Raw genomic sequence first — 14618 nt, forward strand, 5'->3', positions numbered from 1 at the left:
CTCTGTTGGAGGTGTCCTTCTTCCCCTGAGCAAGCTCTAACCTTGGGCTGGGTTCCTGTGGTGCCCTGTCCCTTACCCTCTGTGTGCATGTGTGCCTCATGCCTCTTACATGCAAATACTCAGAAAGAAGATGGTGAAAAAATAGAGATTGCTTAATTTTTGTTTGTGCTGTTTGTCATTCTCCTGATTCCTTTGACTCTCTCTTTTGTGTCTTCCTGTTTCCCTTTATTTCCATTATTTGCTATACCACCAATTTCCAATATTTGCTGTGACATATTGTGTCACAAATGTGCATGAAAGCAGAACCCTACCAAAATTAGGCTTGCTTGTTTTTGTTTTAGATTTTATGATATATTTTAAGTTATTCTATTACTCTGTAACATCAGGATATTTTATATAACTTACTGTCTGTCTTTTTTATTTCTTCCTTTTTTCATTGGCTAATTATCTAGTATGGTTAAGTACAGCTGTATATGTATATAAATTACGTATAATGGGCTGGTTTGCCACACATGTCCATTTCTCTAAGTTTAGTTTTAGGTGTTGTCCTCATCTAATTTTCAAAGTTTTAATTGTATCCGTTCAGTAAACTTTCATAAATACCGGTGACTGAGCCTCCACCCTGCTGGGAGATGAAGTTGATGAAGAAGCATTTGTCCAAGGACTTACAATGAATTGTGTGTGTACGTGTGTGAGTGTGTGTGTCAGTATGTATGTGTTAGTATAATGTGATAATCACTATGTTAGATTGACAAAGTGTGAAGTGGTGTAGGAATACAGCAGAGATGCACTTAACTTGGGAATTCAAGGAAAAATTCCCAAAAAGAGTTGTTGCTTGAGCTGGGTCTCGAGGAGTGATGAAAGGTGAATAAAGATGAAGACGACTTTGGTTACAGAGGTGACAGCTGCAGTGGAGAGTAAAAGCTATGAACCTCAAGGGACTGGTGAGAAGACACGTAATTTATTGGCTATTACAGTGTTAACAGGCTGTGGAAAGAATTGGAGTAGAAAAAAATCATGTTCAACATCATAAAGATTGCTTTGTTCTGTGTATGAACAGATCAAACTCTGCTATGTGAAGGCAGAGATCGAAGTACTTAAGCCAGTGATTCTAATTAATGTATCTTATAGGGTAATCCTTTAATTCATTATTTTTTTACGAAATGAATCTACCTCAACATTTAGAAATTTGATAAAGCTATATTTTAAATTTCTAATTAAACTATTGAAGTGATATTCCTATTATAAAAATATCATGTATGTTTTTCAATAAAGTAGTTCTTCTGTAATTAAACATTTCCCCAGAGACAAGTCATACTAAACTTATTTAGGCATCTCTTTCTCTCATTTATTTATGACCTTCAATGAGTAAATTCCTCCTGGAATTTGAACCTTATTACAAGATGTTTCTTAGTTTAAAAATACAAATTTAACAGTAAGTTAAGTACTTTTTTGTTATTTTGACTCCTCCATTTTTAATTTAGGTGATACGGTTGTATATCCATATGCAATAGCTACAGTGATAATTGAAGCTAATGATGACCCAAATGGTATTTTTGCTTTGGAGCCCATAGACAAAGCAGTTGAAGAAGGAAAGACTAATTCATTTTGGTAAGCATGTTTACATAAGGCAAATTGAAAGTTGAATAAAGTAAAATAAAATCTTTACATATGTAAAAATTTGAAACATAGTTAATCTTTCAAAATTTAAAAATATGCCTATGAATGGAATAATTTCAGAGTTGGTTGTCTGATTAAATCATAAACTTCTTTATGCTGTTTTCACTTGTTAAAAAAACTCTTGACACTTTAGATGGTAAGAGAAATTTTTCTTTTTACCCTCCTTAACCCCAACTTTTGTTCCTCATCAGAACACAGAGACTTGAATTATCCATGGTCTTCTGGACTTCTTCTTTCAAGTGATATGTACCTACCCTTGCCCTGGGCTTTGCTTTTGAAGAACTTTTGTCAATTCTCATCTGAATATTTTTGATTGAATTTGTCTTAGAATTTATCTAAGAATTTATCTATTCTAGATAGAATTTTATCTATTAGAATTTATCTATTAGTTTGGATCTGTTAGTTACGATTTTTAAGCATTCTTTTCTTTATTATTTAAGGTTCTACTTCATTTGTCCTTTTCCATGAGATTCTTCATGGTTGCTCAGTAAGAACTGGCTGGCTGGTTTATATTAAAGATGATAAACAGACAAAGTGTATTTATGAGATAATACAGAAAGTTCTCAGTAGAGTTGGATTTGCCACTTCCACATTCTTCATAAGAAATAATTTTCTGTACTTTGTTTTATAGGATTTTGAGGCACTGGGGACACTTCGGCAATGTTTCCGTGGCTTGGCAGCTCTTTCAGAATGATTCTGCTTTGCAACCTGGACAAGAGTTCTATGAAACTTCAGGGACTGTTAACTTTTTGGATGGAGAAGGAGCCAAACCAATAATTCTCCATGCTTTTCCAGACAAAATTCCTGAATTCAACGAGTTTTATATTTTAAAGCTTGTAAACATTTCAGGTGCAGTGTTTTCCCATCTATTTTATTTTACCACTGAAGTTTAATATTTTATGCTGAAATAGCTAGAGCTAGGTAGAAAATGCACCTAATGAAGTTTTATGGATGGAAACTTATTTCCATTCTCAAACTTGTAAATAAAATTTTTTCCTCACACCAAATAGAGTATCTCAAACAAAACAGTAATAGGTGATAGAAAGTACAGATTCATGGTAGCTTAAAAAGCTTGGCCTTTGTACCTTAATTTAAATAATAATGTCCCCATCAATTTTGGTTTTAAGCATGAGAATTAAGTCTTTCTATTTAATATCCTCTTTTCAGCTGGTTGTTAATGAAATTATAGTGAATACCCTTGAACATGTGGTGAAAGCTGTATGGTGACACCATGTTCATTGATCAACAAGTAAAGTACTTAATGAGAAGTTTGGTAAACAAATTCCTTTTGCCTTCACTTTATACTGGAAAGTGTTTTCAATTCTGAGTTTTCATTCTGATTTCATTACAGGTGGGTCCCCAGGTCCTGGGGGCCAGCTGGCAGCAACCAACCTCCAGGTGACAGTAATGATTCCATTCAATGATGATCCCTTTGGAGTTTTCATCTTGGATCCGGAGTGCCTAGAGAGAGAAGTGGCAGAAGATGTCCTCTCGGAAGACGCTATGTCTTATATCACCAACTTTACTGTTCTGAGACAGCAGGGTGCCTTTGGTGATGTACGAGTAGGCTGGGAAATATTGTCTAGTGAATTCACTGCTGGTTTGCCTCCGGTGACAGATTTTTTGCTGGCTGGAATTTTTCCCAGCTCCGTGCATTTGCAGCCACACATGAGGCGTCACCACAGTGGGACAGATGCATTGTACTTCAGTGGACTAGAGGGTGCATTTGGAACTGTTAATCCAAAATACCATCCCTCGAGGAACAACTCAATTGCCAACTTCACATTTTCAGCTTGGGTAATGCCCAATCCCAATACGAATGGATTTGTTATAGCAAAGGATGATGGTAATGGAGGCATCTACTATGGGGTAAAAATTCACACAAATGAATCCCACGTGACACTTTCCCTCCATTACAAAACTCTGGGTTCCAATGCTACATATGTTGCCAAGACCACTGTCATGAAATATTTGGAAGAAAATGTTTGGCTGCATCTTCTAATTGTCCTGGATGATGGTATAATTGAATTCTACCTTGATGGAAATGCAATGCCCAGAGGAATCAAGAGTCTGAAAGGAGAGGCCATTACTGATGGTGAGTGTCATCTCCACAATTAGGACCCTGAATTTTGAGTTTTGAAAAATTTTGACTTCTTAAAAGCCTCGCAGGTATTTCTGGGAAGAGGGGAGGAGAGGGTGAGATGTATGGAGAGAGTAACATGGAAACTTATGTTACCGTATGTGAAATAGGTAGCTAATGGGAATTTGCTGTATGTCTCAGGAAACTCAAACAGGGGCTCTGTATCAACCTAGAGGGGTGGGGTAGGGAGAGAGAGGGGAGGGAGGTTCAAAAGAGAGGGAATATATGTATACCTGTGGCTGATTCATGTTGGTGTTTGACAGAAAACAACAAAATTCTGTAAAGTGATTTTCCTTAAATCAAAAAAAAAGGCCTAGCTAGTATTTAAAAATCTGCTTGGTGTTTGGTTTATAATTTCTTTAAATAAAACTGTGTGTCTACCAAGACCATAAGTTTTGTGCTGGGTACTGTAGAAATGAATTGGGCAGAGACTCCGCCTTTGAAGGTAGCTGAAATAGGCTCTGGGAGAAAGGTATGCAAACAGATCACTCTAACACATGGTAAGAAGAAAGAAAAAAAATTACCAAGTAGAAAGAAACATTTATTCCTCCTGTGGTCGTAGGAGAGTTGGGCATGATATTCCAGATAGAGAAAAGAACAAAGGTATGGAAATGTGAAATAGAATATTGAATCTGGGGAAACTGCTACCAGCTCAGTATTTCTGGAAGTAGAGTATGCTGGAGATACGATTAAAGAGGAGTCAAAAGAAACTTATATTAAGCAATCTAGCAATTACAGAGGTTTCAAGTAACAGGCTTTAAAGTGGTGAATTCTGTGGTGTGCTTTATAGAGAGGATCTTTGTTGTCTTTAAGCTGGACCACAGTATGCTGTTTCCTTGAGAAACACACTTGTGTGCATGTTTCTTCCCAAACATCACTTATCTCTATTATAATCACAATTCCCTCCCAGCCCCTCTATCCTGTGATTTGGTTCTGTTTTTTTTTTTTCCCAATGGGAAAATAGAACAGAGCTTGTATGATATCTTAACAGATTATCTTTCCTTCTGAAACCTCCTGCATTAGCTATCTGGTTGTATTTTTTCTTTCCTAGTAGAAAAGAAGATGGGCAAAAGAAAACATATACACACTGCTGATTTCAACCTCAAGAACTATGCTTACAGTGCTCTGTGGCATTAAATTTTGTCGTTTGATTGTGAATATAGACATGTTTGTTAACATTGATTTTTTTGGGTCATCGCATGGTGGTAGAATGAGAATGGGAAAGACGGGAAAGTAAGACCTGGTGTTTCTTTTCTCTGTGTAGCTTGCTGCAAGGAACTTACATTGTTGATGTAATTTGTAACTTAAAGTGGAGAAAGTGTGTATATATATATTTAGGTTATGAATGAAATGCAGGGTATTATATGTTTATTATAAAATATATAAAAGTACACATAAGTGTACAGATACATGAATTTTTTAAAATTTTTAAATGAATCAGTTTCAGCACTCCATATAACCAGTCCCCACATCAAGATATTTTTTTCCAGAAACCCTCTCATTTTCTCTTTGCTAGTCATTGACTCACCACCATGCCCAGCAGCTACTATTGCCATTTCTAAGAGCCTAACATTAGTTTTTAAAATTTATGTAAATAGGATTGAGCAGTGTGTACACTTGAGTGTCTGAGGTATGTTCAATGGTGTGTGTGAAGTTCATCTATATTTTTGTCTGTTGTAGACATTTCACTGTGTCAGTCAGTCCAGAACCACTGGAGAAGGCATGGAGGCAATCCCAAATCACTGCCAAACTCTCATCTTCCATAAATATTTTAGTTGAGTTATTAGAGGGAATAAGTAAAGAAATAAGAATTGTTGAATTCTTGAAAGGGTTTATTATTGCTACGTAGTAATGTAGTTAAGCTGCATGTTGTTATTATCATGAAAAAGTCCCCGAGACTCATATAATTGTAGTTCCTAGAAAGGGATATTTCTTTTTCTGCATTTATTGCATTGATTGTTTGGGTAAAAAGTTATATTTAGTCCATAAGAATTTCTTTTGCTGAATTCTCACAACTTTAACTCAAGATAACTTTTTAACAGACCAAGAGTTGAAGTTCTCAAAGAACAGTAATACTAAAGTTTTAAAATTGTGACTGAGTTGAATCATTCCATTCTTAGATGTGCAAGGAAATTTTTAAATTTCCTGGAAGAAATGTCTGTCTTAATATATGCACATACATTTGTATATACACATACATACACATGTACAACATATCCTTTGGTACAAAATGTCTTAAATCCCAGTGATTCCTGATTCATTTTTCATTATAATATTGACAGAAAATAGCCTTTATTTGTGTTCTAGTTATGCAAAAGCTTTGCTTAGCTAATAAGACCTTTTAATAAAATCATTTCACTTTCTGAATCACACTTGTCATTTAGTACAATTGTGGTTATTGTAGCATTTAAACCCATTTCTAATTTCAGGTCCAGGAACGTTGAGAATTGGGGCCGGAGTGAATGGCAACGACAGATTTACAGGCCTGATGCAGGATGTGAGGTCCTATGAGCGGAAATTGACCCTTGAAGAAATTTATGAACTTCACGCCATGCCAGCCAAGAGTGATTTGCATCCTGTTTCTGGATATCTGGAATTCAGACAGGGAGAAACTAACAAATCATTCATTATTTCTGCAAGAGATGACAATGAAGAGGAAGGAGAAGAATTATTCATTCTTAAGCTAGTTTCTGTATATGGAGGAGCTCGCCTTTCCGAAGAGAATACTACAGCAAGATTGGTAATACAAAAAAGTGACAATGCCAATGGCTTGTTTGGTTTCACAGGAGCCTGTATACCAGAGGTAAGTAGTGAGCTTGGTGAATTTCAGAGTGAAAAAGTTCATCACGTGGATTTGTTTGGGAGTGGACTCTCTTTCATTTGGTAAGATGGCTTGAGTGTTGACACTAGACCCAGAAGTATGCTATAGACAGTGGTGAAAATGTAAATTATAAGGTCTTTGCTCTTGTAAGTTCACAGTTTGAATCAGAAGCTTAATGAGGAGAGAGAAGTAATAATAAGGTAGCAAGTGCAGCTTTAGCAATTATCCTTAGAGTTAATGCCTTTCACAGAATGTATAATTGTACTCCACATGGAATTTACTTTCTGGTTACCAGGTAAGTAAATGAAATAATATATATTGAAAGCATCTGTGAATAATTGAAATTTTATTAAAGTATATATTTTAATATTTTTCCCCCCACATGTGAAATATTCTTAGGTAGTTACAACGTTCTTCCATGCTGAGTGTAAATGCCTTTCTTATCACCCTCTTGGCCAGCCTAATTCATTAGGCAGTTTTACCATCCTTATCAGCCCTTTCCAAGCATTCAGAGACTCGTAATCATCTTGGTTTCCTGCTCAGTAACGTGAGATCGCGTGAAACTGCTTCACAGGTGTTGTGTGTGACAGCAACAGCTCAGTGTCCGTGAAAGGATGCCAGCGAACAAGAGAGGCGTTCCCTTTGCAAGTTTTTCTTGTAGGTTTACAGGGGTACATACATAAATTGAAGCAATTAACAAAAATTTGAAGGGTAGAACTTGAAAAAATATCTAGGTCACAGGCCTCATCTGTAGCTCAGATTGGGGTTATTGGCTCCCTGGAGTGTTTTATTGCCCCTCCTACTCTTTGGTGACAGTCGTAAGAGATCTTCAATACGTGCTCCTTTTTTACACCAGCAATAGAATATCCTAGACAGGGAGGACAAATGTCCTCCTATGATTTAAAAGAGAAATGTATTTATCTTTAATGATAGTACTTTTAGATGCTTAGTCATCAAAGAACTTTACATGTTAAGTTTTTTGTTCAACTTTCCGACAATTCTTAATGTACTGCAACAAATAGTACTCTCTCCATTTAGTAGAGTTAGAAATGGCTGGTTAGAGACCTTAGAAAATAACTAACCCTAGTTGAATTAAATGCGATAGGATCAAATAACAGATTCAAAGCCTGGCAGTTACTAGCATTTTAATAAATATTAATTTTTCTCCTCCTTTTTTTGCTCCTAAGAGGCAATGGGAAGAACTGGAATTTGAACTTATGTCTTGTGAATTCTAACCTTCTGTCTTTCCCCCTTGTATCTTCAATATCATCTTTATTTTTAAAAAGACAAAGGGACTTCCATCAGGTTGTGAGGACCATTCTGGCACCATGTAAGATCAGTTTACCTTCATATCTCTTCAGGACCTGGCACCTGCCTCTGACTTCTCATGTTAATTCTCCTCTTCGGTCAACATGTTTCGGTCAGACTTGCCTTCTTTTAGTTCCAGTCTCAGGGTCTCCGCACTTTCTAGCCTTTCTGTCTGGAACATTCTAATTCCAGATCCGCAGAATTAATCATTTGAGTCTCAGCTCCAAAGACATCTCAGTGAAGACTTTTTGATTTAAAGTAATCCTCCCACTTCTCCCAGCTGGTCAGTCTCCATCCCTTCACCTAATTTTACTTGTTTCATAGCACTGATCACACTTTTCAATTCCTTATATTATTTATAAGCCTACTTATACACTGGCTTTCCCTTTTTCCCACAAAGGGGAAAGAGCTCTGAGTGTGACAAGGTTCATTACTATATCTCTGAGACCCAGGTTTGATCCCTGGGTCAGGAAGATCCCCTGGAGAAGGAAATGGCAACCCTCTCCAGTATTCTTGCCTGGAAAATCCCATGGACGGAGGAGCCTGGTAGGCTACAGTCCACGAGTGACTTCACTTCTTCTAGCTTTCTGGGCCATTAAACTCAATACTAAGTTTTTAGTGTTGGCTTGTCTCACAGTTTCCCCTGATAGATTGTCTTGGTGTTGTTTTAGTTGCACCTAGATGTGTACCTTTGTTCCAAGATATTTCAGAATTTGAACAGGGTCAGTCAAGAGGAGCCTGGTAGGCTGCAGTCCATTGGGTCACTAAGGGTCGGACACGACTGAGCGACTTCCCTTTCACTTTTCACTTTCATGCATTGGAGAAGGAAATGGCAACCCACTCCAGTGTTCTTGCCTGGAGAATCCCAGGGACGGGGGAGCCTGGTGGGCTGCCGTCTATGGGGTCTCACAGAGTCGGACATGACTGAAGCGACTTAGCAGCAGCAGCAGCAGTCAAATTTGATTGCAGAATAGAACTTCCTTACATGAGCCACAGCACCTGTAGTTGTAAAATCTCTGGAAAGAAAAGGAAAACATGACTGATTATCCTGTAAGTCCACATGAGAGAAAAATAGCATATACATCTGTGTTGGGAAAAAGTTTAGATGGTTAATACAGGAAAAGTGTTGTGTCTTAAATAGCAGATTCTGCAATTTGATCGTCAGGAAGATTACAGAATTTTCATGCCTGAAAATGTTAAGAAGTATAGAACTCATACTTTCATCTTGGAGGGATTTGAAGACAGGGTGATGTGAAATATTTTTGTTGTGATGACTGTCATCAGTATTTATTGATTGCTTACTGAAATTGGTCTCAGAGTGTAGTCCAAGTCCAAGGACCGTTATGGGTTCTTGACTTCTTTTAGGAGTTCCACAAAGATCAAATCTAATTTTATAAAAAACTACGATGTCTTTTTCATTTTATTGACAATTGACATTTGCACTGCAAAAGCAGTGGTTGCCAAAACTGCTAGTTGCCAGTGCCTTTGTATGAATCCAGGCAGCAGAACCTGACTGTACTAGTTGTCATTTCTGTTTATTACCACACACCTGTAGTTCAAGAGGTGAAAATCTCACTTGAGTATACTTGATGAAGGAGTACAAAACATTCATTTGATAAAATTTCAACCCTTAAATACTCACCTTTTTAACACTGTGTATCATAGGTGGTGCTAGTGGTAAAGAACCCGCCAGTCAATGCTGGAGACATAAGAGATGCAGGTTTGATCCCTGGGTGGGGAAGATCCCCTGGAGGAGGGCACAGCACCCACTCCAGAATTCTTGCCTGGAGAATCCTGTGGACAGAGGAGCCTCGTGGGCTACTGTCCATAGGGTCGCAAAGAGTCGGGCATGACTGAAGTGACTCAGCACATGCACGAATCACAAAATGAGAAGCACAGATAAAGCGCTTCTCTGCGTTAACAAAACATGGTAATTGTGGAAGGTGTGTGGATAGAGTCATCAGCTGAACTAGCTGCCCTTTTTGCGGAACAGCATTTTTCCTTGAAAAAGTGACCAGTAAAGTTTGGTTATTCAGATTTGGGTGCCTGGCAGACATTTATGGAGACAAATGAAGTGAGCCAGTGACTACCAGGAAAGCAACTGATAGTATTTATTACCAGTGGTAAAAACTTGAGCTTTCAAACAAAAATTAAGAGTTGTTGAAACATCTTACAAACTAAAGTGAGCTTGACTGTTTTCCAATACTTAAAGACTTTTTGGTTAAGATTGAAAGTGATATTAGCTTATTTTGATAGTGATTAGCTTTTATTGATAGTGATTTGCTTATTTTGTGTAGTGAAACGCATCAATATTTGGAAGATCTGTGTAACTAGGTGAACCAGTATTTTCCAGATAGTCAATGTGTATTGCTACAAATATAATAACAGAGTTTAAATTTTATGGTTACTTGCTTTATTTTCAAATGTAAAAACCATTTTCGTTTCTGTAGATTCTTCTCCATTGTGTTGTTGCAGTGACATTGAAAAGTTTACTTTTTCCTATCCCTTCAAAAATGCTGAAGTCAATAGAGATCCTTAAAGACTTCTGTCTGAGTTATGTTACGCTTTTAAATTTTTCATAGATTCACATGACATAAAGTAATATTAAGGTTAAAGTGAAAACATAATCAGATCTGGAACAGGTAGTGAAAGTATGTAGAATATGACGTAGTCTGCTAGTTGGCATCTTGAAAGAGATGACATTACTTTATGATATGTTTCCTCCTAACCAGGTACAGTGTGTTCTGGCAAATAGCAGATACTTAATAAATTTAATTGAAAGAATGAACAAACTTGTACGTAGTTTAGTGCCCTGGTGGGGTATGCCAAGTAGTTCTTTTTATTCCAAGAGAGCCCTATACTGAACAGGTGACTGATTTTTGTTTGACTGTTGCCTAGTAACCATATTCTCATGTTCCCTTCCTGTATTTTGCTATTCTTTGTACTTTTCAGTGTTATTTTCTCTCCACCTTCTTTTCCCACTATTTTTGTATGTCCTGAAAGCTTATATGCTCCATAATGATAAAGTTTCCTTTCCTAATGATTCATAGAAATTGCAGGTCTTATTGGTTTACTTTTACAGCCAATATTTGGATTATGTTTTATATTTTTGGTTTGTTTATCTTTAAGCATTTATTTTTTTAAAGACTCATTTATTGATTTATTTTTGGCTGCACTGGGTTGTCGTGGCTTTGCTCTGGCTTTCTCCAATTGTAGAGCAGGGGCTACTCTTTGTTGCAGAGCACAGAATCTAGGCACATGTGAGGGCTTAGCTGCCCCATGGCATGTAGGATCCACCCTGATCAGGGATCAAACCTGTGTCCCCTGCATTGGCAGGCAGATTCTTAACTGCTAGACCACCAAGGAAGGCCCTGGGTTATGTTTTATATATTTAAACTTGTGGCTTAAGAATAAAGTTAGAGATAATTTTGAGAGGATCTTTGTAAAAAGAGAATATTATTTGACTTGGACTGTGTTCGCTTTTGCGTGCCTGCCATCTGTTATGTGAATAGATTCCTTTAGATAAAAGTGATGCTGATATAATCTGATGTCACACATCATCACCCAAGCATGAAACGAACTAAAAAATTAATTGAATGTGTAATTGTTTAGCTTTACTCTTCTGTTTCAGTAGAGAAATCCAATTCATGGCTTACAGTGTATTATTTTTTCTAAAAAATGTATTTCTAAAACTCTGCTCACTGTTAACCTTTATAATTACTTTTCTGATGATCTGAAGATACGACGAATTCCTGACTCAGTAGAGGAAACAGTAGTGGCTGCTATTGCTTCTTGTGAAAAACTGAGTGATGGTGGTTCTGACGTTTATTGCTTGATGTTATGCCCTTTCATATACTATCCTGAACATTTGCTTGTTTTATGATTCTAAAGTCAATTAGATGAATATTTTAATAGTAGAGAAAAATCTTTTAATTACTTATTCTCTGTCTTAATCCCCTTCTGGTATTACTGATTTCATCATCTCGTCTGCTACTTCCCAAAGTGCTGTGCATTGTGCATGGATGGTCTTGGATGGAAATATCTCATGCATTTTCCTCGACACCTGTCCTGAATCAAGACCCCATTTCTGAGTCAGAATCTCTGGCATGGGATGGGAGGGGAGGTAAAAAGCTGAATTTAAAAAGTCTTTTAAAGTGGAAAATACACATACAAAAAATATGATATGGCACTCCAGTTACCTCTCACCTAGTTTTAACATTTATCAGCCTTTTGTCAGTCTTGTCTTTTTCTAAGCTGGCAGAATTAATTTTAAAAGCAAATGTCAGGCATTATGTCATTTCTCTGTAAATTTATAAGTTTGTAAGGTAGATTTTTTACCAAACATCCTATGTGATTTTTTTTTTATGGATGCTTGACACTTGAAACTTCTTCCTTAATTAAAACTTTAAAATTTGCTTTATTGTATAAATTATTAAGTTATTAAAATTTCTATGAAATTTTGATATATAGCATACATCTGCACACACTGTATTGAATATGGATAGTCTTTTTTGCCTTTCTTTTTAAAACTGAAAATAATAGGTGATAGATTTTAATGAAATAGACAACTTTTCCCCATGTGATTCTTGCAGACGAAAAGCTTAGTGCTGTATTCTGCCTGGCTATTTGTCATTGATTTGGTAAAAAGCTATAAGGAAACATCATACTCCCCAGTGTATCTTTGGATCTATTTAATCTATGTCTTGGACTTTGCTGGTGGCTCAAATGGTAAAGGATCTGTCTGCAATGTGAGAGACCTGGGTTGGGAAGATCCCCTGGAGGAGGGCATGGCAACCCACTCCAGTATTCTTATCTGGAGAATCCCCATGGACAGAGGAGCCTGCTGGGGTACAATCCATGGGGCTGCATGTAAGGAGAAGAAATGTAAGGGTTTTTTTCTTAGCATTTAACTGTATTATGGGGACCATGTAAAGCACTTGTTTAACTTCCACCAAAACCCATGAGACTTTGTGATCTTCATTCTAAGAAGAGATCACTGAGACTGAGGACGCTTGGTAAATGACAGAGTGAAACAGTCAACCAGGACTGAGTGACTGCAAAGTCGTGCTCTTTCCAGCACACACGTGTTTGTGTACCATTTGGCTCTGAGGAGCATGCTGATGTTGCTGTCTAATTTAAACACCTGTGTCTGTCTGTCGTTTCTTCCCTCCAGCCTCTGAGGCTTGGAGAGCCCCACGTTCTGAATACTTAGTTCTCACATAACATGATTGATGGGTTCCTAAAAATCACCACACTATGGCAAATCACATAATGAAAAACACAGAACTTAGGGGAAAGATGGGTTAGGAGAACACGACCCCCCAAATTGGTCAGTAGTAGAGAAATTGAAATGTAGGGACCTAGTAAAGAATAAGTTTACATAATTTTTTAAGTCTTAAATATGCTTATCAAGTATGGCATGTATACCTTACAAAAAAAGTTTGTAAAAGTGGGGAAAGTGCAGTTAAGTGATGGATGGAGGGTTATTTGAAGTCAGAGGGAAAGGTGTCACATTAGATGCAGATAAGTGGCTGCTAACACACATGCTGAGCGGAGGCAGCAGGTAGGTGTGCGTGCCCATGTAGCTTGTCTCCGGTGGTGCCGTTTTCTGTGTTTGCTATGTTTCTAACGGATGAAGTTTTACATAAATAAATGTGGACTCCATGTTATGTTTAGAATGCTTCCTGATACGTCACTTGCATTGGGACACTCGTTTCAAAACCAGGGTTACTGCAGAGCTGATTGTACTTGGCCCTGTTCTATCTAGGTTTACTTCTCTATTGTCTCATCCAGTCTTTACACACCATTTATGTCATGACATTAAAATATACCATTTGTATATGGCCTTGAAATACCACTTTTTAAACTGAACTGTAGTTGATTGATAATACTGTGTTAGTTTCAGACGTACGGCAAAGAGATTCAATTACAATGAATCAGATTCTTTTCCACTATGGGTTCTTACAAGATATTGAATATAGTTTCCTGTTCAGTTGTTCAGTCGTGTCCAACTCTTTGTGACCTCAAGAACCACAGCATGCCAGGCCTCCCTGTCCATCACCAACTCCCAGAGTTTACCCGAACTCATGTCCATTGAGTTGGTAATATGATCCTATCATCTCATTCTGTGTCGTCCCCTTCTCCTCCTGCCTTCAATCTTTCCCAGCATCAGGGTCTTTTCCAGTGAGTCAGCTCTTCGCATCAGGTGGCCAAAGTATTGGCGTTTCAGCTTCAACATCAGTCCTTCCAATGAACACCCAGGACTGGTCTCCTTTAGGGTGCACTGGTTGGATTGCCTTGAAGTCCAAGGGACTCTCAAGAGTCTTCTCCAACACTACAGTTCAAAAGCATCAATTCTTCGGTGCTCAGCTTTCTTTATAGTCCAACTCTCACATCCATATGTGACTACTGGAAAAACCATAGCCTTGACTAGATGGACCTTTGTTGACAAAGTAATGTCTCTCTGCTTTTTAGTATGCTGTCTAGGTTGGTCATAACTTTCCTTCCAAGGAGTAAGTGTCTTTTAATTTCATGGCTGCAGTCACCATCTGCAGTGATTTTGGAGCCCCCCAAAATAAAGTCTGACACTGTTTCCATTGTTTCCCCATCTATTTCCCATGAAGTGGTGGGACCGGATGCCATGATCTTCGTTTTCTGAATGTTGAGCTT

At 37.5% G+C, this 14618-nt stretch overlaps 1 protein-coding gene across 1 annotated transcript in view; it reads left to right on the top strand.

Moving 5' to 3' along the window:
* The window catches only part of GPR98 (G protein-coupled receptor 98), a 543192-nt gene that overhangs the window by 69192 nt on the left and 459382 nt on the right, over positions 1-14618 (top strand). The window contains exons 18-21 of the mRNA XM_010831922.1: positions 1485-1611; positions 2312-2529; positions 3032-3775; positions 6250-6623. Of these exons, the coding sequence (XP_010830224.1) occupies positions 1485-1611; positions 2312-2529; positions 3032-3775; positions 6250-6623 (1463 nt within the window). The remainder of the gene's footprint in view (positions 1-1484; positions 1612-2311; positions 2530-3031; positions 3776-6249; positions 6624-14618) is intronic.

The sequence above is a fragment of the Bison bison genome, unplaced genomic scaffold, assembly GCF_000754665.1.
Source record: "Bison bison bison isolate TAMUID 2011002044 unplaced genomic scaffold, Bison_UMD1.0 scf7180017864533, whole genome shotgun sequence".
In the NCBI taxonomy this organism is placed as follows: Eukaryota; Metazoa; Chordata; class Mammalia; order Artiodactyla; family Bovidae; genus Bison; species Bison bison.